The 23,649-nt window shown below is 37.6% G+C and overlaps 1 protein-coding gene across 8 annotated transcripts in view; it reads right to left on the bottom strand.

The window, feature by feature from the left end:
* The window catches only part of ABL2 (ABL proto-oncogene 2, non-receptor tyrosine kinase), a 119,199-nt gene that overhangs the window by 29,137 nt on the left and 66,413 nt on the right, over positions 1-23,649 (bottom strand). For 4 of the 8 annotated variants that reach the window (XM_064276583.1, XM_064276582.1, XM_064276584.1 and 1 more), the window contains exons 2-6: positions 19,217-19,425; positions 13,158-13,273; positions 5,918-7,919; positions 1,868-1,930; positions 474-644 (exon numbers count right to left, since the gene is read on the bottom strand). In XM_064276583.1, coding sequence (XP_064132653.1) covers positions 474-644; positions 1,868-1,930; positions 5,918-6,029 — 346 coding nt within the window. In that variant the 5' untranslated portion in view covers positions 6,030-7,919; positions 13,158-13,273; positions 19,217-19,425. The remainder of the gene's footprint in view (positions 1-473; positions 645-1,867; positions 1,931-5,917; positions 7,920-13,157; positions 13,274-19,216; positions 19,426-23,649) is intronic. The other 4 variants (XM_064276580.1, XM_064276585.1, XM_064276581.1 and 1 more) reach the window with 1 other exon arrangement.

Below are 23,649 nucleotides of genomic sequence, written 5' to 3'. Positions count from 1 at the left end.
GATTTAAAGAGCTGGCATTTCATGAGTTGACCATAAGGTGAAGGGAACCCTACTGCTTAAGCTGCATACTAGAGGTTGCTGTAACTGGTAACTGAGGAATCAACAAACTTTCCTTATCAATGTTTCCTTGGTGACTGAGCTATCCTGGAAAATATCGACAAGAAAATTATACCTAGAAGAGAATGTTTTGAGTCATCGCTTCACAAACTTCTCCACTGACGTACCACTAAAGGTAAAAAAAAGTACGTTGTAGCCCAAAGAAATGTCACACAGTATTAGATTTGAGTCCTTTGTTTTATCCTAAAGCTTCATGTAAAATTTTCCTTCAACTCCATAAACAGTGAATCAAAACTGTCTGGGTCAAAATTGCTTAGCTATTTTAGTTAGTGGCAGAATCCAGGACTGACAGACCCTTTTTTTCTTGACCACTAATGAAAACTGAAAAGTGAGAGGATGTTATATAAAAGCCTCACCTTTAGTGATGCTTAGTGTGTTATCACCACTTGCTACAAAATCATAAAGTGCAACAAAGAGATTAGGGTCACTCTCAGTGGCTCCGAGCAAGTTCTCCTTGGAGCTCCACCTGATGGCTTCGTTCAGTGCCTGGGATTCAACATCACAACCATAGGGGCGGTGCAAGGCTTCTGAAAGACAAAAAGGGAAAGGAATTCACAGTAGGTTCAACACTTGCAAATTCACTTGAATTCAACACGTACACAAAATTTTAGCTGCTGGCACATACTGACAGCTCCAGGGTAAGACAGAACTGTATGCTTGCACAGTCATGAAGAATGACCAAATAGGCAAAGTCATCTTACCATTTTCCATCCTAAGCATGAGGATGCAGTCTATATAGTAAAAATATAACGAGACAGAGTTTAGCCCTGATTTATATGCATTCATCAAAATCAGAAATTAGTGAGTAGGAAAAGCACAGTTTTCTCAAAATGGAAAAAAAAATCCCATAAAGAAATGGCTAATAGCTTTACAAAACACACAGGATATTTTGTTAAAATATTTGGTATTGTAGTATTGTATATTTAAAGAAAAAAAGCTTTTCCTTTACAAATTCTCCCAAATCACTCCTCTTTCTTAACTCTCTCCATATAAAGCAAACTGTAGAGAAGACAAGATGTTTTTTAGAAACAGGTACATATTATGTAAATCCAGACCCTCCACTTACATAAGAATAAACTACAGAAATAGTGCTTCTAAAATAAAATTCTAAAATTATCTGCTAAAAAACAGAAATGTTTTGGTTTAATACACCCTTGGCATTCCAAAATACCCTTATGTTACCATGTACAATCTGTAATACCATAGCTTCAAACTGCCTTATTGACAAAGCTTTTTACCTATTTTATTCTCCTGGGCAGTAGATTTTTAGTAAAAGATAATAACTTAATTCAAGTTTCTAGAAAATATCACCACATCAATGGACATTTATTGGAGTTCTCTCATGTGTAGTGGGGTTAAAGCCTTGTAAGACCTGGTTTCTTCCTCAAGGCTCTACAATCCTAAATTCATACTACACAAACAGGTGATCCCCATACCGTCTTAAAGATCACCAATTTCTCACTGCCCAGGTCCATTATATATAACAAACAGTTCTTTCATAAGTTATTTTCTCAATCATTGGGAGTGCTTTTAGTGGTTTTTCTGCCAAGGCAAACTATCCAAATGCCTATGTCATATAATGACACTTTCTATTCTCTCTCTCTTCTCCCTCCCTTCATTCATGCTTAATTTAAAATTAGTGGTATTATACTTGAAGGAAAAAAGCCCTTAAGTCTGTGATTTTCTTTTCAAATCCATCCCCTCCTCTCCAACCCTATTGGCAATGTCTTAGCTCCCCATCAACTCTCACCTGGACTACTGCCTCCAGTCTTGTCTCCCTCAAATCCATCCTCCACACAGCTGGCAAAGTGATCTATTTAAAAGAAAAATTTGACCGTGTCACTCTTCTTAAGACTCTCAGCAGTTCACCAACAAGTTAAAAACTCCTTCACATAGCCTTCAAGGCCTTTCATGATCAGATCTCTGCCTACTTTTCTAGCTTCACCACTCCCCATTTCGCACCTTAAATTTTAAATTTTAGCATACACCACACTGCTTCTCACCTTTTTGCCTTTGTTCACAGTCCTGTTTACCTGCAGTGGGTTCTCAGCCCATTCTTCGACTGGCTGGAGTGTCTTAACTTCTATTCATGACATTCAGCTCCAATATAACCTCCTCTAGGAAGCTTTCACAAGCTCTTCACTTTGCTCTCAAAAGCATTACATCTGCCACATTAATATCCTGTATGTTTATAATGTCCTCTATTAATACTTACCAAACTTCATGGTATGTCCTTGGGAATAAGAACCTTTTTTTCTTTCCTATCTCAAGTTACATGATGTGTATTTAATAACTGTTGGCTAAAAGACCAAGTTACACAGAAATATGAGGAAATAATAAGATGTATAAAATAACCTTAAAAATCACATTAACCTATGTTTTAAAAAATGGATTCATAACTGTTAACATGATATAGAAATTCGTGTTGTGGGTTGATCTGTGATTTCTCCTAATAGTTTGTTTCACTTCATCACATTTCTTTCTGCTCTTAAAAGGAATCCCTCTTTAAAATTTCAGTGAATTTTATTTTACATTAAGAATATTATGACAAATCTGAAGATTATGTCCAGATGTCCTAAAAAGTTAATTTTAAAACAGGTATCATGTTATTCCTTGTTTAAATGCAGAGTTAAAAGATAACCACTTCAGGATTACCAAACAAACCAAACACCATATTATTTGTAAAATTCTTCAAACTGATCACTCACAACAAGTACTATATTTTTTTTAATTAAAAATTACTCTAGCAGAATTTCCATTGGGCTACAAAATGCCAATCCTTTACTAAAATCAAAGAACTGCCCAAAAATATCATGTGATCAACACTGATAAACAATTCTTGCCAGTGACAGTGGTAATACATTACAATGTTTTATGATTATTACTGTTTGACAATTATCAAAAGGGTCAAGTACGTTTCATTCCTTTTAGATAGGTCCTCGTCTGAAATTTTAAGGGGAACAAAAACTTAGGGATAACAAGAACTTTTTTTTGTACCATCAATGACCAATTTGGAGATTACATTAAGCAAACACTGAGCCAACTCTTAAGCCCTATCAGACCGAAAAAAAAGCAAATGCCATGCATTTTAAGGCTAATAACTTGAGTGAACATCTATATGTTAGGCACCGTGCCAGGCTTCGGACTATAAAAATTATAAACTATTAACACTATTTGGACTTAATATGCAAAACTACTCCCCAACAGAATTCCCTATCTCAGTTAATGGTATTCCATCTTTTCAGGCCCTCAGGTCAAAAACCCTGGAATCATTCACGACTCCTTTCTTGCTCTCATAACCACAACAAGAAATTCTATTTGCACTGCTTTCAAAAATATATCAGGAATCCATTCATTTTTCACTTTCTCCATTACAACCACCCCATCAACCACTATCACCTCTCACCTAGATTATGTCAATAGATTCTTACCTGATCTCTTGGCTTCTATCCTTGCTCCCTATTGTCTATTCTTGACACAGAAGCTAACTTTTAAAGTGTTAAGTCAGACTGCATTATTCCTCTGCTCAAAACTATTCAGTCACTTCCCATCTTACTCGGTAAAAGCTGCAGTTCTCAGAAGGACCTACAAAACAATACACAATCTGTCTTGCCTAATTCATTTCCCACTACTCTTCCCCTAGCTTACCTCATTCCAGCCACTGGCTTCTTCGCTGTTGCTAGAACATGCCAAGTACACTCCTGCCTCAAGACATTTATACTGACTTTTCCTTCTGCCCAAAACATTCTTCCCCAAGACATCTGCATGACATTTCACTCAAATGTTACCTTCCCTGACTACCCTATTTTAAAATGTATTTATTCCTGACAACATTCTAACATTCCCCACATTTCCTTTTTATGCTTTATTTCTCTCCATAGCTTTATCATCATAATATCATATATATACTTATTCATGTATATTATCTAACTCCCTCCACTAGAATGTGTTTTGAGGACAAGGATTTTTGTCTGTTTTGTTCACTGATAAATCTTAAACACCCAGGGCAGTGCCTGTATATATAAGAGGCTCTTAAAAAAGACTTGCTGAATGAATGAATGCCAACTGCCTATACATATGAGTATATATGCCTACTGATAATGGTTATAAAGGATGCTATGAGAAAACAGAATATAGAAGGAAACTCTGGAGTCAGGCAAGGTTTCAGAGAAGGCATTAAATTTGGATAAGTAGGAATTCTGCACTGATCGCAGTAGAGTGACAGACTGTCAATGCACAAGGACACATCGATGATAAGTTCTTCATCTATACTGGGGAGGAACCCCGTCAAGCCTAAACACAGGTCAGCTTCTTAAAAACCATGTTATCAGAAAAAAGTAAGAAACAGAATGAGACCTACAGTTCAGTATTATGTGAACTTAGAAGATATCCACAGTCCGAACAATATTATGTATTTCTCAAATATACAAAATAATACATATAGGATAGTCATTTTGAAGCCAAGGTACTAACAACCACAGCCTGGAAAATAATCCTTTTTATTCCCCATTGCCCCTTCTTCCCATCTCTGGTTTTACAGTTTCTTTGGTAAGTCAAAACATCCTATTTCCTTCCTTCCTTCTTCCCACTCTCTTCTTTGTTCTCATACTACAGAAGGTCAATTTCCCGTACAACCAGTCTACACAGGATATCCACTTAAACAACATTCTTCCCACCAGCACCAAACAAAAGGAGTTTTTTTTTTTCCCCCCAAAGAAAACTCCCTACACCCTCCCCCACCCCGACCCAGGCCAAGAATGAACATATATTAAATCAGGAAGGGTTAACTGAATGGGGGAGAGCAAGCTAAGGGATAAGAGATAAAGAGAGAAAAGCCTATGGAAAGAGCAAGGTAAATATTTCAGTATTATCCAGTGCCCAAGGCACTTTCTTCATAGGCTTAAGGCAGACCCGTCTGGATGACTCACATGTACCGTGCCCGCCTGAATGCAAGTGTGTAGGCTGGAATGTTTTATTTTTGAACAATGTGATGTTACTGTTATATATTAGGTACCTTAGAGAGCATGTAAATTATTCTTATTAATTACTGCTATAGAGGAGGATCAGAGTAAAAATGAGCCAACGGAAGACTCTGATTTTCACTTATGGTGTCTAGGGTCCAGGTAGTAGGAGTACATTATGGCTATCAAGAAACGGTACCTTTTTTTTTTTCTATTGATAACACTAAAAAAGAAAAAAAGCAAAACATACAGAAACAGCAGCCTGTGAGAACTACAAAGATTAAAACATTAAAATCCAAAGTAATAAAAACACAAATTAAAATTCCAAAACGATTCTTAATATTTAATTTTATTAAAGACACTTTTTACCCATTAGCCATTCAATAATTTTTATCAGTTTAAGTAAAACGTCAGGGAGAAATAAATATATGACATTTTTAGTTTAGGCATTCACAATTATTTTATAAACACTTAGCTTGCTAGAATCTATATCTGATCACATAGTATTTAAGAAACTAGTAATTTTAATACATCTTTTAAAAACCACATAAGGTAGTTGGACAAATTATTCAACAATTCTCAGTATAGCTTAAGTTGTTGATATCAAGCCATATGTATCTTAACGTCATGAAATATTACAAATTATTCATTATTCTTTCATTCTATGAGTATTTATTAAGATCCTATTATGAAATACCAGAGGGAAAAAAGCACATGAATCTTCACTGATCGACAATGAAGGCAACAGTAGTAGATACAGGATAATTTTTTGAAATCTTCATTCACACTTGATTGTTACCGTTATCTATCATTCCCAAACTATTAACTCTGAACCATACCTGTCAGGTTGGGTAGAGCTGATTCTGAGGCCCCACTACACAGGCAGCAAAGAGATGTGTCCTGATCCCGGCCATAACTGTTAGATGGAAGCAGGGCTGTCCCAAGGACCATACTTCTGCCCAGAAGCACAAAAGTTAAACTGTTCTATGGAGAGAGGAAGTCTTAGAATTCCACTCTCTGACAGGCAACACCACATGCATGTGACATTTACTCATGCACTCCAGTGGCCAGAAGGAACGAATAGAAGGTAAACATTCACAGTTCCCAAAGTAAGTGGACAGTGGCCTAAAGGAAAATGTCTCGTAATCAACAGAAGACTGAGTCAGAAAAGAGAATACTTCAAGAACTCCAGGAATATTTTAAAAAATAAATAAAATAAACAACCCACACATGAGTAAGAGTTTAATAATAAAACACGTAGGAATCAGTACGTATAGCTGGGCTTTCATTCCTAAGGAGGTGAGGAGGGTGAGACTGTAAAGTTTCCTTGGAGAAACCTGTTTACAATAAAACATCAAATACACTTTTAAAAAAGAGAGGACACACCTAGTAAGAGTCATCTTTTACGTCACTTAAATTAGTTCAAGAAACCACAAATCCAAACTCAAAGAAATAGTTTAACTCTGATTCATAAGCGCAGAAGCCAGAACATGAATGCCTTCACTAGTATTTTGGTTTTATGGTCTAATAAAGGTTACAAATGTGCCACGATAGCATGGAATACTTTTGAGTGTTAAAAATTTTAAAAGCAAAAGTCTAATCTTTAATATGCAGAAACAAAGTTAAATTAAATCTAAGAACCTAAAAATGAGAGTACTTTATGAAAAGTGAACTAGTAAAATCTACAAATAATGGGTATTAGTGATATAATCCCCAAAAATAACAACAAAAAAATGTTTTAACTATGTAACATCTACTACCTGCCAGACACTACTCTAGGTTTTTGTAACGGTAAAATTCAGGAAAGCAGGACTGAAATAGTCTTCCATGAAGTTGAAACATAAAATTATAATGTAACCAAATTAGAGAGAGAATGACTTTGATATAGGTAATTATTACAGTTTTTTAAAACGCTTATCCTTTCCAATGAAATGAACCTTTAAAAAGCTAGTACTGTCAACCTCACAGGGAAAGCAAGAGTTAAATGACTAAAGGTTATTCAACTAATGACTCGGAATTTCAAATACCATGTTTTTCTCTTTCCTGGATTATTAAAGCATTAAGGGCGAGGATCTCCACAATCCATATTCTATACATTACTAGATTCTGTATCCTATGATTCAGTATTTAATCAACAAATCAGCTACATAAATTGCCAACAATTAATAGTTACATTTCAATTGCTGCTATATTGTAACCAGGAGTAAAGAGGACATCCTAAATGCCACCAGCAACTAGTAATCCTGTGCCTCTCTAACACCGCCACCTACTGGAATAAAGAAGAAGCTCCCAAATCCCAAGTGTTCCTGGAAAGATCTGCCTTCCACTCTTCCCACACACACTCTCAGCCTCACCTTTAAAATATACAAAAAAGTATACACTGTGACCAAGTGGGGTTTATTTCACAGACGCAAGGTTTCTTCAGTTTTCAAAAATCAATGTTATCTACCATATCAAGAAGAAAAATCACAGAATAACATCAATCTACGCAGGAAAACATTTGACAAAATTCAACAACCATTCAAGTAATGGCCAATCTTAAATTTCATCTATAATTTTACTTCCTTCTTTCCCTCTGTATTTATTCCTAGCAAATTCCAGACATCTTTAAGTATGTATCTCTAAAACAAAAAACAAAAACCCAAACCCACTGCCATCAAGCTGATTTTGATTCAAAGCAACCTCACACGACAGAGTAGGACTGCCCCATAGGGTTTCCAAGGCTGATATTCACGGAAGCAGACTGCCACATCCTTCTCTGTGGAGTGGCTGGTGGGTTCCAGCTGCAGACCTTTGACTTAGCAGCCATGCACTTAATCACTGTGCCACCAGGGTTCGTTTCTAAAACAAACAAACAAAAAAAAGCCAAACCTGTTGCCACTGAGTCGATTCTGACTCATAGCAACCCTATGGGAGAGTAGACTTGCCCCCATAGGGTTTCCAAGAAGCAGCTGGTGGATTCGAACTACTTACATTTTGGTTAGCAACCATGCCCTTAACCATTGCGCCACCAAGGTTCCTTCTAAAACTATTTAAAAAATCATACACATGCAATACAATTATCATACCTAAACAACTTTTAAAATATCCTTAATATTAAACATCCAGAGTCTGAATTTCCAAGTGTCTCAACAAATGTTACATCTTTTGTTTTATTGTTTAATTATTTGAACCAGGTTTCAAATAATGTGTATACAGTAAAACTGGTTGATAAGTCTTTTTGTTTTAATCTATGTTTCCTTCCCCTCTGCCCACACATTCCCCTCCCCATCATTTTTATCTACTTGTAATTTGGTTGTTGAAAAAACTGGGTCAGTTATCCTCTAGTTTCCCACAGCTTGGATTTTGCTGATTGCATCCCCGTGGTATAGTTTGATATGTTGATCCAGCCTCTGTATTCCCTATAAAATGATAGGCTTAATCAGATTTAAGTTCGCTTTTTTGGGGGGGGGCAAGATCAGTTCAGTTTTCCAACTGTAGGTATTATCTTCCCCCATGCATCTGTCAGTTTATCGTGCTCTGGTGGCTTGCATGGTGCTGGAAGCTTTGCCACTGGTATTCAAATACCAGCAGAGTCACCCATGGTAGACAGGTTTCAGCTGAGCTTCCAGACTAAGACTAGGAAGAAGGATCTGGTGGTCTACTGCTGAAAAAAACTAGTCAATGAAAACCTTAGGAACAGCAGTGGAACACTGTCTGAGGTGCTGGAAGATGAGCCCCCAGGTTGGAAGGCACTCGAAAGATGACTGGGGAAGAGCTGCCTCCTCAAAGTGGAGTCAACCTTAATGACGTGGATGGAGTCAAGCTTTCCGGACCTTCATTTGCTGATATGGCACGACTCAAGATGAGAAGAAACCGCAGCAAACATCCATTAAGAGGAATGTAGAATGTATGAAGTATGAATCAAGGAAAATTGAAATCGTCAGAAATGAAAAGGAACGCATAAACATCAATATCCTAGACATTAGTGAGCTGAAGTGGACTGGTATTGGCCATTTTGAATCAGACAATCATAATGGTCTGCTGTGCTGCGAATGACTGAATGAAAAAGAATGGTATCACACTCATCAAAAAGCACATTTCAACATCTATCCTGAAGTACAACGCTGTCAGTAATAGGATAATACCCATACGGCTACAACAGAAGACCAGTTAATATGACTACTATTCAAATTTACACATCAACCACTAAGGCCCAAGAAGAAAGAAATTGAAGATTTTTACCAACTTCTACAGTCTGAAATTGATTGAAAATGCAATCAAGATGCACTGATAATTACTGGGGATTAGAATGTGAAAGCTGGAAACAAAGATGGATCCCAAAAACCCAGTGCCCTCGAGTCGATTCCGACTCATTAGGGATTAATAGTTGAAAAATATGGCCTTGGCAATAGAAACGATGCTGGAGATGGGGTGATAGAGTTTTGCAAGACCAACAACTTCTTCATTGCAAATACCTTTTTTCAACAACATAATCAGTGACTATACACATGAACCTTGCCAGATGGAATACACAGGAATCAAGTCAGCTACATCTGTGGAAAAAGACAATGGAAAAGCTCAATATCACCAGTCAGAACAAGGCCAGGGGCCGATTATGGAACAGACCATCACTTGCTCATATGCAAGTTCAAGTTGAAAAAAGTCAGAACAAGTCCACGAGAGCCAAAGTACAACCTTGAGTTTATCCCACCTGAATTTAGAGACCATCTCAAGAATAGATTTGATGTATTGAACACTAATGACCAAAGACGAGGCAAGTTGTAGAATATCAAGGACATCACGCATGAAGAAAGCAAGGGGGCATTAAAGAGACAGGAAAGAAAAGACCAAAATGGATGTCAGCAGAGATTCTGAAACTTGCTCTTGAATGTACAGTAGCTAAAGCAAACAGAAGAAATGAAGTAAAAGAGTTGCACAGATCTCAAATGGCGGCTTGAGAAGACAAAGTATTACAGTGAAGTTTGCAAAAACCTGGAGATAGAAAACCAAAAGGGAAGAACACAATTGGCATTTCTCAAGCTGAAAGAACTGAAGAAAAAATTCAAGCCTTGAATCACAATACTGAAGGATTCTATGGGCAAAATACCAAACAATGTAGGAAGCGTCAAAAAAAGATGAAAGAATATAGAAACTCACTGTACCAAAAAGAACTGTTTGACATTCAGCCATTTCAGGGGGTAGCATATCATCAAGAACCAATAGTACTGAACGAAGAACTCCAAGCTGCCCCGAAAGCATGGGTGAAAAACAAGGCTCCAGGAATTGAGAGAATACCAATTGAGAGTTTCAATAAAGATGCAGCGCTGGATGTGCTCACTCATATATGCCAAGAAATTTGGGAGACAGCTATTTCTACTTGGCCAACCGACTGAAAGAGATCCATATTTGTACCTATTCCAAAGAAAGGTGATCCAACAGAATGTGGAAATTATTGAACATTATCATTAATATCACACACAAGCAAAATTTTGCTGAAGATCAGTCAAAAGCAGTTGCAGCAGTACATCAACAGGGAACTGCCAGAAATTCAAGTCGGATTCAGAAGGGGACATGGAACAAGTGATTATCACTGCTGATGCCAGATGGATCCTGGTGAAAGCAGAGAATACCAAAGAGATGTCTACCTGTGTTTTGACTATGCAAAGGCATTCAACTGTGTGGATCATGGCAAATTATGGATAACGTTATGAAGGATGAGAATTCCGGAACACTAAATTGTGCTCATGAGGAACATGTACATAGAAAAAAGAGGCTGTCACCTGAACAGAACAAGGGGATACCGCGTGGCTTAAAATCAGGAAAGGTGTGTGCCAGGGTTATACCCTTTCACCGTACTTATTCAATACATATCAAATGATCTGAGAAGCTGGAGTATATGAATAAGAATGCAGCACCGGGATTGGAGAAAGATTCATTAACCACCTTCAATACACAGATGCACAACCTTACTTGCTGAAAAGTGAAGAGGACTTGAAGCACTTACTGGTGAAGATCAAAGACCACAGCCTTCAGTATGGATTACACCTCAACATAAAGAAAAACTCCTTCCAACTGGACTGATAAGCAACATCATGATAAACAGAGAAGACTGAAGTTGTCAAGAATTTCATTTTACTTGGATCCACAATCAATGCCCATGGAAGCAGCAGTCAAGAAATCAAACGATGCATTGCATTGGGCAAACCTACTGCAAAAGATCTTTTTAAAGTGTTAAAAAGCATAGACATCACTGTAACGACTAACGTGCACCTGACCCAAGCCACGGTGTTGTCAATCACCTTGTATGCATGTGAAAGCTGGACAATGAATAAGGAAGACTGAAAAAGAATTGATGCCTTTGAATTATGGTGTGGGCAAAGAATACTGAATATACCCTGGGCTGCCATTAGAACAAACAAATCCGTCTTGGAAGAAGACTTGTCTCACATACCCTGGACATGTTATCAGGAGGAATCAGTCCCTGGAAAAGGACATCATGCTTGGTAGAATAGAGGATGGGCGAAAAAGAGACGTTCAATAAGATGCACTGACATGACACAGTGGCTGCACTGATGGGCTAAAGCATAACTATTGTGAGAATGGCCTACGACCAGGCAGTGTTTTTGTTCTGTTGAACATAGGGTGGCTATGAGTGGGAAGTGACTCAACGGCACCTAACAGTAAGAGCAGGCATACCCTGGTCATCTCTTTATGTGACGTTATCCTTGGATGTTCAATCCCTTCACCCGTTATTTATTACAGGTTGCAAAATGGGAATATTCCATCATTCCTTATTAGCTGCAATGCTTCTACAAGGAGAAACTTCTCCATATTTACCTATTTTTACCCAAATAATGTGTGCCTTCTGCATTTGTTTGCCGGCCAAGCCCTCCTCCTATAAGAGGCACCCTCACAAGTGCCACCATAGCAATCCTCTTTGCCATGTTGCTGTTTTAAAAAAGTGCTTTTACAAAAATACCTCACAGAGGAGGGCATGGCCAGCAAACAAACACAGAAGGCACATGTCGTTTGTATAAAAAAGGGCATTATTTGGTCACCCCATGATGCTGTTCATATAGAAAGATGGCATAGATACTTAATTCTCAGTATTTTTTTTTTTTTTAATTGTGCTTTAGGTGAAGGTTTACAGAGCAAATTAGCTTCTCATTTTTCTTGAGTATTTCTTGCCCCAGTAAATAACTTTTGCCATGGAATCAAATGACTCATGGCAACCGCATGTGTGTCAGAGTAAAACTGTGCTCCATAGAGTTCTTAGTGGCTAATTTTTTGGAAATAAATTTCCTTGGATGCCTCTGGGTGGACTGGAACCTCTAATCTTTTGGTCAGCAGCCAAGTGCACTAATTGTTTGCACCATCCAGGGACTCCATTTCTTGCCCTACACATGAAAATATCCATTTATCTAAGAAGATCTTGTATTTAAAGACCATAATCTGGGCACTAGGGGTGCTCGCTGGTACTGAGCTGGTCATTTTTTTTTTTTCGATCTTTTCAATGGACAAAACTAGGAGATAAATATTTGAAGATAAAACCCATCGTGAGTTCATACTAACATTACTTTTCATTAAAGCAAAAAAACTACTGGGTTTTTCCTTACCTCTTCTACCTTTTTATCTTCTCAAGGACACAGAACAGAATGTCATATAATTATTCACTTGCTTTATTCTACATTATACATAAACCATTCTCAGAATAAAATACCAACTTCATTACCAAAAATATGATTACTGAAATAATTTTCTTTTCCCTATTTCTTTCGGTTCCTGGGGCAGCAGTTTTCAAACTTTTTTGCTCAAGACCCTTTTATACTACTAAAAATTATTGAAGTCTCTAAAGACTTTTTGTTCATATTGGTTATATCTATCATTATTTACCATATTTAAAGTTAAAATGAAGAAATCTGAATATTTATTAACTTAAAAACAATAAACCCATTATATTAACATAACACATTTTATTAAAAATAGCATTTTTCCAAAAAAAAAGTAGCACTGCCTTTTTTCCACAAATCTCTTTAATATATGGCATAGTAAAGACAGTAGGATTCTCATTCTGCATTCAGTTTGTTGTGATGTTACCTTGGCTGAAGTATATGAAAATCTCATTGTGCAGATGTAAAAAAGAAGGGATATTTCAAGATCCTTTCAGATTATTCTTCTTTGGTACTACACCAGTGGTAGTTATAATGTAGAATCTGAAACCATATCAATTTCCATACGTTAAAACTCATTGGTCTATCTTATACTTTGAATGGGTCTTTTACCCATGCATGATTTTATATCATGCAGCGATAACCTGGAAAGTACTGGCTCATCAAGTGTTGATATATTTAATTGTACGGTATTGATATATCATATTCATTACTGTCATGACCAATCTCATCAGAAAAGTTTTAATTCTGCGAAGCTGTAAAGCTCACAGTGGTAGTTACTAATTTTCTTAAATTCAACTTTGCTTAAAAGCTCAAATTTTACCGCTGCCAACAAATACTGTCAATTGTTTTCTTTGAAGTAGGAGATTCATTTCATTCATTTTTGAGAAAATGTCTACCAAAATCCCAATTCTGAACAGTCCTGTCATTCACTCTTTCAAGTAAAAATAGTGTTCCCATGAGAAAAGTAACCAGTTCAGCTCACAACTCAAACAATGGCTTTCTTTCAAGGCAAATATCATATTTCATTATGCCCCAAAAACCAAACCCAGTGCCATAGAGCCGATTCCGACTCATAACGACCCTATAGGACAGAGTAGAACTGCCCCCATAGAGTTTCCAAGGAGCACCTGGCAGATTCGAACTGCCGACCTTTTATGTAGCAGCCATAACACTTAACCACTAAGCCACCAGGGTTTCCTCAGTATGCCCCAGAAGTGCTTTGTCTTTCCGTTTTGTCATATAAATTATTAAAAAGACAAGATACATATCTGAGAATCAAGATTTTAAGATATTTTTACTCCATCAAGAAAATTCTTAAGCAAAACTAGCTTTTTTTATTTAAACGAAAGTTTAAAAATCAAGTCCATCTCTCATACAAAAATTTATATACACTTTGCTATATACTCCTAGTTGCTCTCCCCCTAATAAGACAGCACACTCCTTCCCTCCACTCTCTATTTTAGTGACCATTCAGCAACCTTCTGACCCCCTCTGCCCTCTCACCTCCCTTCCAGATAGGAGATGTCTACATAGTCTCATGTGTCTACTTAATCCAAGAAGCTCACTCTTCACCAGTATCATTTTTATCCCATAGTCCAATCCAATCCCGAAGAGTTGGCTTTGAAAATGATTCCTGTCTTGGGCTAACAGAAGGTCTGGGGACCATGAACACTGGGATCCTTCTAGTCTCAGACCATTAAGCCTGGTCTTTTTATGAGAATTTGAGGTCTGCACCCCACTGCTCTCCTGCTCCCTCAGGGGTTCTCTGTTGTGTTCCCTGTCAGGGCAGTCATCAGTTGTAGCTGGGCACCATCTAGTTCTTCTGGTCTCAGGTTGACACAGTCTCTGGTTTCTGTGGCCCTGTCTCTCGGGCTCGTGATTACCTTGTGTCCTTGGTGTTCTTCATTCTCCTTTGCTCCAGGTGGGTTGAGACCAATTGATGTATCTCAGATAGCCGCTTGCTAGCGTTTAAGACCCCAGACTCCACTCTCCAAAGTAAGACGCAGAATGTTTTTTTAATATATTTTATTATGCCAATTGAATTAGATGTCCCCTGAAACCATGGTCCCCAAACCCCTGCCCCTGCTACGCTGGCCTTTGAAGTATTCAGTTTATTCAGGAAACTTCTTTGCTTTTGGTTTAGTCCAGTTGTGCTGACCTTGCCTATATTGTGTGTTGTCTTTCCCATCACCTAAAGTAGTTCTTATTCACTATCTAATTAGTGAAAACCCCACTCCCACCCTCCCTCCCTGCCCCCTCTCGTAACCATCAAAGAATATTTTCTTCTCTGTTTAAACTGTTTCTCTAGTTTTTATAATAGTGCTCTTATACAGTATTTGTCCTTATGCAACTAATTTCACTCAGCATAATGCCTTCCAGATTCCTCCATGTTATGAAATGTTTCACACATTCATCACCGTTTTTAATCGATGAGTAGTATTCTATTGTGTGAATATACCATAATTTATCCATTCATCCATTGATGGGCACCTTGGTTGCTTCCTTCTTTTTGCTATTATAAACAGTGCTGCAGTGAACATGGGTATGCATGTATCTGTTCGTGTAAAGGCTCTTATTTCTCTAGGACATATTCCAAAGAGTGAAATTGCTGGGTCGTATGGTAGTTCTATTTCTGGCTTTTTAAGGAAGCGCCAAATTGATTTCCAAAGTGGTTGTACCATTTGACATTCCCACCAGCAGTGTATAAGTGTTCCAGTCTCTCCATAACCTCTCCAACATTTATTATTTTGTGTTTTTTGGATTAATGCCAGCCTTGTTGGAGTGAGATGGAATCTCATTGTAGTTTTGACTTGCATTTCTCTAATGGCTAATGATCCTGAGCATTTTCTCATGTGTCTGTTAGCTACCTGAATGTCCTCTTTAGTGAAGTGTCTGTTCATATCTTTTGCTCATTTTTTGATTGGGTTGTCTTTTTGTAGTTGAGTTTTTGCAGTATCACATAGATTCTAGAGATCAGATGCTGATCAGAAATGTCATAGCTGAAAACTTTTTCCCAGGCTATAGGTAATCTTTTCACTCTTTTGGTGAAGTCTTTCGATGAACACAGGTGTTTGATTTTTAGGAGCTCCCAGTTATCTAGTTTCTTTTCTGTACTGTCAGTAACGTTTTATATGCTGTTTATACCACGTATTAGGGCTCCTAACATAGTCCCTATTTTTTCTTCCATGATCTTTATAGTTTTGGATCTTATATTTAGGTCTTTTATCCATTTTGAGTTAGTTTTTGTGCATGGTATGAGATATGGGTCTTATTTTTTGGCAGATGGATATCCAGTTATGCCAGCACCATTTGTTAAATAGACTGTCTTTTCCCCATTTAACTGACTTCTGGCCTTTGTCAAATCTCAACTGCTCATATGTGGATGGATTTATGTCTGGATTCTCAATTCTGTTCCATTGGTCTATGTATCTGTTGTTGTACCAGTACCAGGCTCTTTTGACTACTGTGGTGGTATAATAGGTTCTAAAATCAGGAAGAGTGAGGCCTCCCACTTTGTTCTTTTTCAGCAATGCTTTACATATCTGGGGCCTCTTTCCCTTCCATATGAAGTTGGTGATGTGTTTCTCCAACTCATTGAAAAATGTTGGAATTTGGATCAGAACTGCACTGCATCTACAGATTGCTTTTGGTAGAACAGACATTTTTATAATGTTAAGTCTTCCTATCCATGAGCAAGGTATGTTTTTCCACTTATGTAGGTCTCTTTTGGTTTCTTGCAGTAGTGTCTTGTAGTTTTCTTTGTATAGGTCTTTTACATCTCTGGTAAGATTTATTCTTAAGTATTTTATCTCCTTGGAGGCTACTGTAAATGGTACTGATTTGGTGATTTCCTCTTCGATGTCCTTTTTCTTGGTGTAGAGGAATCCAACTGATTTTTCTATGTTTATCCTGTATCCCGATACTCTGCTGAACTCTTTTATCAGTTTCAGTAGCTTTCTTGAGGATTCTTTAGGGTTTTCTGTGTATAAGATCAGGTCATCTGCAAATAGAGATACTTTTACTTCTTCCTTGGCAATCTGGATGCCCTTTATTTCTTTATCTAGCCTAATTGCTCTGGAGAGGACCTCCAGCACAATGCCGAATAAGACTAGTGATAAAGGGCATCCTCGTCTGGTTCTCGATCTCAAGGGGAATGCTTTCAGATTCTCTCCGTTTAGGATGATGTTGGCTGTTGGCTCTGTATAAATGCCCTTTAATATGTTGAGGAATTTTCCTTCTATTCCTATTTTGCTAAGAGTTTTTATCATGAATGGGTGTTGAACTTTGTCAAATGCCTTTTCTATTAATTGATAAAACCATGCCATTCTTTTGCTTTATTTATATGATGGATTACATTGTTTTCCTAATGTTGAACCATCCCTGCATACCTGGTATGAATCCCACTTGGTCACGGTGAATTATTTTTTTGATACGTTGTTGAATTCTATTGGCTAGAATTTTGTTGAGGATTTTTGCATCTAAGTGTATGAGGGATACAGGTCTGTAATTTTCTTTTTTTTGTAGTGCCTTTACCTGGTTTTGATATCAGGGATATGCTGGCTTCACAGAATGAGTTTGGGAGTATTCCGTCCTTTTCTATGCTCTGAAATACCTTTAGTAGTAGTGGTGTTAACTCTTCTCTGGAAGTTTGGTAGAACTCTGCAGTAAAGCCGTCCACCAGGGCTTTTTTTTTGAAGGGAGTTTCCTGATTACCATTTCAATCTCTTCTTTTGTTATGGGTCTATTTAGTTGCTCTACCTCTGTTTGTGTTAGTTTAGGTAGGTAGTGTGTTTCTAGGAATTCATCCATTTCTTCTAGGTTTTCAAATTTGTTAGAGTACAATTTTTCATAGTAATCTGATACGATTCTTTTAATTTCAGTTGGGTCTATTATAATATCACCCACCTCATTTCTTATTCAGGTTATCTGCTTCCTCTCCTGTTTTTCTTTTGTCAGTTTGGCCAGTGGTTTATCAATTTTGTTGATCATTTCAAAGAACCAGCTTTTGGTGGTGTTAATTCTTTTCATTGTTTTTCTGTTTTCTATTTCATTTAATTCTGCTCTAATTTTTATTATTTGCTTTCTTCTGGTGCCTCAGGGTTTCTTTTGTTGCTCTCTGTTTATGTTATAGGGATAATTCTTTGATCTGACCCTTTCTTCTTTTGGTACGTGTGCATTTATTGATATAAACTGACCTCTGAGGACTGCTTTTGCTGTGTCCCAAAGGTTCTGATAGGACATGTTTTCATTCTCACTGGATTCTATGAATTTCTTTATTCCATCCTTAATGTCTCCTATAATCCAGTCTTTTTTGAGCAGGGTCCTCTTCAGTTTCCAAGTGTTCGATTTCTTTTCCCTGCTTTTTCTGTTACTGATCTCTACTTTCATGGCTTTATGGTCAGAGAAGACGCTTTGTAATATTTCAATGTTTTGGATTCTAAGGCTTGCTTTATGACCTAATGTGTGGTCTATTCTAGAGAATGTTCCATGTACACTAGAAAACAAAGCGTATTTCTCTATTGTTGGGTGGAGTGTTCTGTATATGTCTATGAGGTCAAGTTGGTTGACTGTGGCATTTGGATCTTCTCTGTCTTCATTGTGCTTTTCTTTCTGGCTGTCCTGTCCTTCACCGAAAGTGGTGTGTTGAAGTCTCCTGCTTCTGCCGAGGAGTCTGAGCTTATTCTTATTGGCTCGCCTTTGTAGGTGACTTTTCGTTTATCCCTAGCTGCTCTTATAATTCTCTCTTTATCTTTGGTTTTGGCAAGTTTGATTATGTCTTGGTGACTTTCTTTTAAAATCTAATGTGGAGTCTGATGAGCATCTTGGATAGATATCGTCTCATCTTTCATGATATCAGGGAAGTTTTCTGCCAACAAATCTTCAGCAATTCTCTCTGTATTTTCTGTTATCACTCGGTGTTCTGGTACTCCAATCACTTGTAGGTTATTTCTCTTGATAGAGTCCCACATAATTCTTAAGGTTTCTTCATTTTTTTTAATTCTTTATCTGATTTTTCTTCAAATATATTGGTGCCAAGTGCTGTATCTTCAAGTTCACCAGTTCTGCCTTCCACTTGCTCAATTCTGCTCCTCTGACTTTCTATTGAGTTGTCTACTTCTGTCATTTTATTGTTAATCTTCTGAATTTGATTGCTGCCTGTTTATGGATTTTTCCAGTTTATTAAACTTTTCATTATGTTCCTGAATTCACTCAAAGATGTTCAAATATTGGATTGATACCAATTTAAAAAAAGGCAAAAATAATGAAAACTGAGAAGTATGCATCAGAATACAGTCGTTGGAATGGAACCCCGTCATATACTTGCTCATATAAGCCAAGCACTTTACATACATTATCGCTATTCCTCATTTTAACTCTGCTAGAAAAATACTATTATACAATTTCTCAGATAACAGACCTGTGTAGTATGAGGAAGGGATACAATTTTGGAGAAGGGTTTAGAATTTTGCCTCTGGTACTTACCAAAAAACCAACTGTTGACGAGTCAATTCTGACCCCATGTGTTTATAGAGCAGAGCTGCTCCATAGGGTATTCACAGCTATAATATTTATGAAAGCAGGTTGCCAGGACTTTTCTTCTGCGGCACCACTGGGTGGGTTTGAACCATCAACCTTTAGGTTAGTAGTCAAATGTGTTAACTGCACCACTCAGGGACCAAATGCCTCTGGTACTTAAAAAAAAAAAAAAAAAAAAAAACAGCCTTGAAATCTTGGGCAATTAATAACTACGAAAAAACCAAAGCCACCCTATTAATAGCAAAGAACAACAGAAGCATAATAGTATTGCAGAAGTGTGTATGCTTTATTTAATATCCTACTGTGCCAGAGGTCACTTGCCCTGGATTGCAAAAATCAGAACGTTTACAGGGCCACCACAATCACACGGCTGTTTGGCTTTATGCACTTACGTAGTGGATTTGATCTCTGATCTGAGGCTAGAAATGAATGAGTAAAATAAGGCCTCTTCCATGATGAGGGAGTGAAGTGTGTAGAATGATTTAAAAAACAAAAAAGTTGCCATATAGTCAACTCCAACTCATGGTGACCCCATGTGTGTCAGAGTAGAACTGTACTCCATAGGGACTTCAAAGGCTGATTTTTCAGAAGCAGATTGCCAGGCCTTTCCTTTGAGGTGCCTCTCTCTGGGTGAACTGCAACTTCCGATTTTTCAGTTAGTAGCTGAGCACACTAACCATTTGCACCAACCAGGGACTCCAGAATGACGTTAGAAGAGAGAAAGGCATCACAAAAAAAGGAAACTACAGGTCACTATCCCTTATAAATTAGATACAAAAATCTTCAAAATGAATAAATACTAGCAAACCAAATCTATCAGGATCATGCTCCATACGAAGTGGAATTTATCCCAGTAATGCAATCACTGTTGGTTCAACATACAAACATCAATGTAATACGCCATATTAATAAAGGGAAAAAACACATGATCACCTCAATAGATGCAGAAAAAGCATGTGACAAAATCCAATAGCCTTTTATGAAAAAAACACACAATAATATAGGAAGAGAAGGGAAACTTCCTCAATGTGATAAAGGGCATTTATGAAAAACCCCCAGCTAATACCATACTTAATGGTGAACGACTGAAATAAAAGCCTTCCACCTAAGACCAGAAACAAGACAAAGATGCCTGGTCTCGCTTACTTCATTCAATATTGTATATTGCATGTTCTAGCCAGAACAATTAGGCAAGAAAAAGAAATAAAGGGCACTCAGATTGGAAAGGAAGAAGTAAAACTATCTCTGTTTGCAGATGACATGATTCTAATATATAGAAAACCCTAAAAAACCCACTAAATTATTAAAAACTAAGAAATGAACTTACCCAGGTTGTAGGGTACAAGATCAGTATTCAAAAATCAATTGTTATTTCTACACACAATAAGCAATTTAAACATGAAATTAAGAAAATTCCATTCACAATAGCATCAAAAAGAAAAAAATACTTAGAAATAAATTTAACAAAAGAAATGTAAAACTTATACTCAGAAACTACAAAATACTGTTGAAAGAGATTAAAGGTAAGAGTTTTCTAGGCTGTAATCTTTACGAGAGCAGATTGCCAGGTCTCTCTCTCATGCAAAGCTGCTAGGCAGGTTCAAACCGCCAACGTTGTTGAAGGGAATGCAAAACAGTACAGCCACTCTGGAAAGCGGTTGGTCATTTTCTTTTAAGATATACACTTACCACATGACCCAGCGATTCCACTTCTGGGTATTTAGCCTGGAGAAATGAAAACTTACCTTCACACAAAAACCTGTATACAATGTTTATAGCAACTCTATTCATAACTGCCCAAAACTGGAAACAACCTAAATGTCCTTCAACAGATAACTGAATAAACAAACTATGGTACATCCATACAATGGATTATTACTCAGCCATAAAAAGGAATAAACTACTGATAGCATGCTTCTTTTCAAAAGAAGCTAATATCGAAAGGTTACATACTACATTATTTCATATGACAAGCTCAAAAAGACAAAACTACAGGGGCTAGGAATTGGGGAGGATGTGACTTCAAAAGAATTGCACAAGAGGGTTTTTTGAGGTGATGGAACTGTTCTGATGGTGGGGTTATATGAACCTACATGTGTTAAAATTCATAGAATTGTATACCAAACAAAAAAAGTTGAATCTATTGCATGATAATTTGAAAAAAAGCCAAAAATGGTTGAGGCACATTTTCATACCAGTTATATGAAAATAATAAAATGCCATAAAGATCACATGATAGAACAATCATTTTTAGCAATACTTACAGACGAGAATTTGCAGCTGAACCTGAACCTGGAATTTCCACACTTAGATATAAATACCTTTCTGTACAAAATTGTGATAAAAAATTTAGAGGAAAGTAAGGCCCTTCCTAAAAATGTCTAAAACTTGTGCAGTTTAGCATTCCAAGACCTTTGCATCTTAGCAGAAACAAATCATTGCCTGTGTCATTTAGGCAAAAGATAATGAAACATCTAAGGGATGAAAGGAATGTGCCAATCCTCTTTCCTTCATGGAATCTCCAAAGTCAATGTAGCTAGCACCTGGTATGATGACTTCAATGCGAGCTCAGAGCTGACATTCCTAGGGAGAGACTCACAAATAAACCTAAATCATTCCTAAAGATCTATAATACAATCCTCTGTAATCTAAGCAATCAGCTGTTTAAGACTATGTAAGCACGCAACAACTGCTCATACACACACGCTCTACAGTTTCTGTGCATGGAATGTGTATGAATGTGTGTACGCACGAAGAAAATAACTTAATCCATCAAACCCAAAAACTCATCGCTGTAGAGCTGATTCCAACTCATAGCGACCCTAGAGGACAGAGTAAAACTGTCCTATAGGGTTTTCATCTTTACGGAAGCAAGCTGCCACATCTTTCTCCCATGGAGCACTGGTGAGTTTAAATTGACAACCTTTTGGTTAGCAGTCAAGCGCTTAACCACTTAATCCATAAAAAAAAAAAAAAAAAATTTTTTATAGGATACTCTAAAATGCATAACTATCAATAATTCATCAATGTATTAATTTGTTCAAGTATTTGCTGAGCATCCACTTTGTACCAGGCACCAGGGATATGTCAGTACCGAGATGAGATCTGTGCCCCTGGGTGTACCACTTTCAGTTTAAAAACACTAACTTGGCAAGTCATTGTACATCAACCACTTGAAGAAGGTAAGATGGATAAGGAAGAAGGAATCCCAGGCAAAGGGTGATTAACGACAGCAAACTGCATAATACATTATGAAAACTCCAAAGAAAAAATAAAGTATGGTCCCGGGGTTTCTGTTGGTGGTTTATGGGGAGAGGAAGGGAAGACAATGCACAATATAGGTGAAGTCAGCACAATTCGACCAAGGCAAAGCCATAGAAGCTTTCCAGACACGCCCAAACATCTTGAGGGACCAAGTTACTGCGGCTGAGAGCTTGGGACCATGGTCTCGGGGGCCATCTCAGTCAACTGGCATAACATAGTTCATAAAGAAAATGTTCTACTTCCTACTTTGGTGAGTAGCACTGGGGATCTTAAAAGCTTACAAGTGGCCATCTAAGATACATCTATTGGTCCCATTCAGTCTGGAGCAAATGATAAAGAAGAAAACCAAAAAAAAATGAGAAAAATATTAGTCTAAAGGACTAATGGACCACATGAACCACAGCCTCCACCAGTCTGGGCCCAGAAGAGCTAGACGGTGCCCAGATACCACCACCAACCATTCTGACAGGGATCACAATAGAGGGTCCCAGACAGAGCAGGAGAAAAATTTAAAACAAAATTCAAACTCACAAAAAAAGACCAGGCTGGTGAGGAGTGAGCTTCTTGGATCGAGTGGTCACTTGAGACTATGCTGGCATCTCCTCCTTGGAGGGGGGATGTTAGGGAAGGGGAGGACTGGAGGCTAGCGAAATAGAAAAGGAAAAGAGAGCGGAGGGAGGGAGCGGGCTGTCTCATTGTGGGGAGAGCAACTGGGAGTATGTAGCAAGGTGTGTGCAAGACTGACTTGATTTGTAAACTTTCACTTAAAGCACAATAAAAAAAAAAAGACCAGACTCCATGGTCTGAGACTGGAGGAACACCTGAGACTATGTTCTCCGGACACCCTGCTAAGTCAGAACTGGAGCCACTCTAAAAAGTCAAGCTTTCAGCCAAAGATTAGACAGGCCTATAAAACAATAAGACACATGAGGAACATGCTTCTTAGTTCAATCAAATATATGAGACCAAATGGGCAACACCTGCCCAAAAGCAAAGACAACAAAGCAAGAAGGGCAAGAAAATTGGAGAAATGGACATGGGCAACCTGGGGTGGAAAGGAGGAGAGTCCTGGCACATTCTGGGGATTGTAACCAATGCCACAGAATAATCTGTAT

Source organism: Loxodonta africana, chromosome 25 (genome assembly GCF_030014295.1).
Source record: "Loxodonta africana isolate mLoxAfr1 chromosome 25, mLoxAfr1.hap2, whole genome shotgun sequence".
NCBI lineage: Eukaryota > Metazoa > Chordata > Mammalia > Proboscidea > Elephantidae > Loxodonta > Loxodonta africana.
This window is presented reverse-complemented; position numbering and strand designations above follow the sequence as displayed.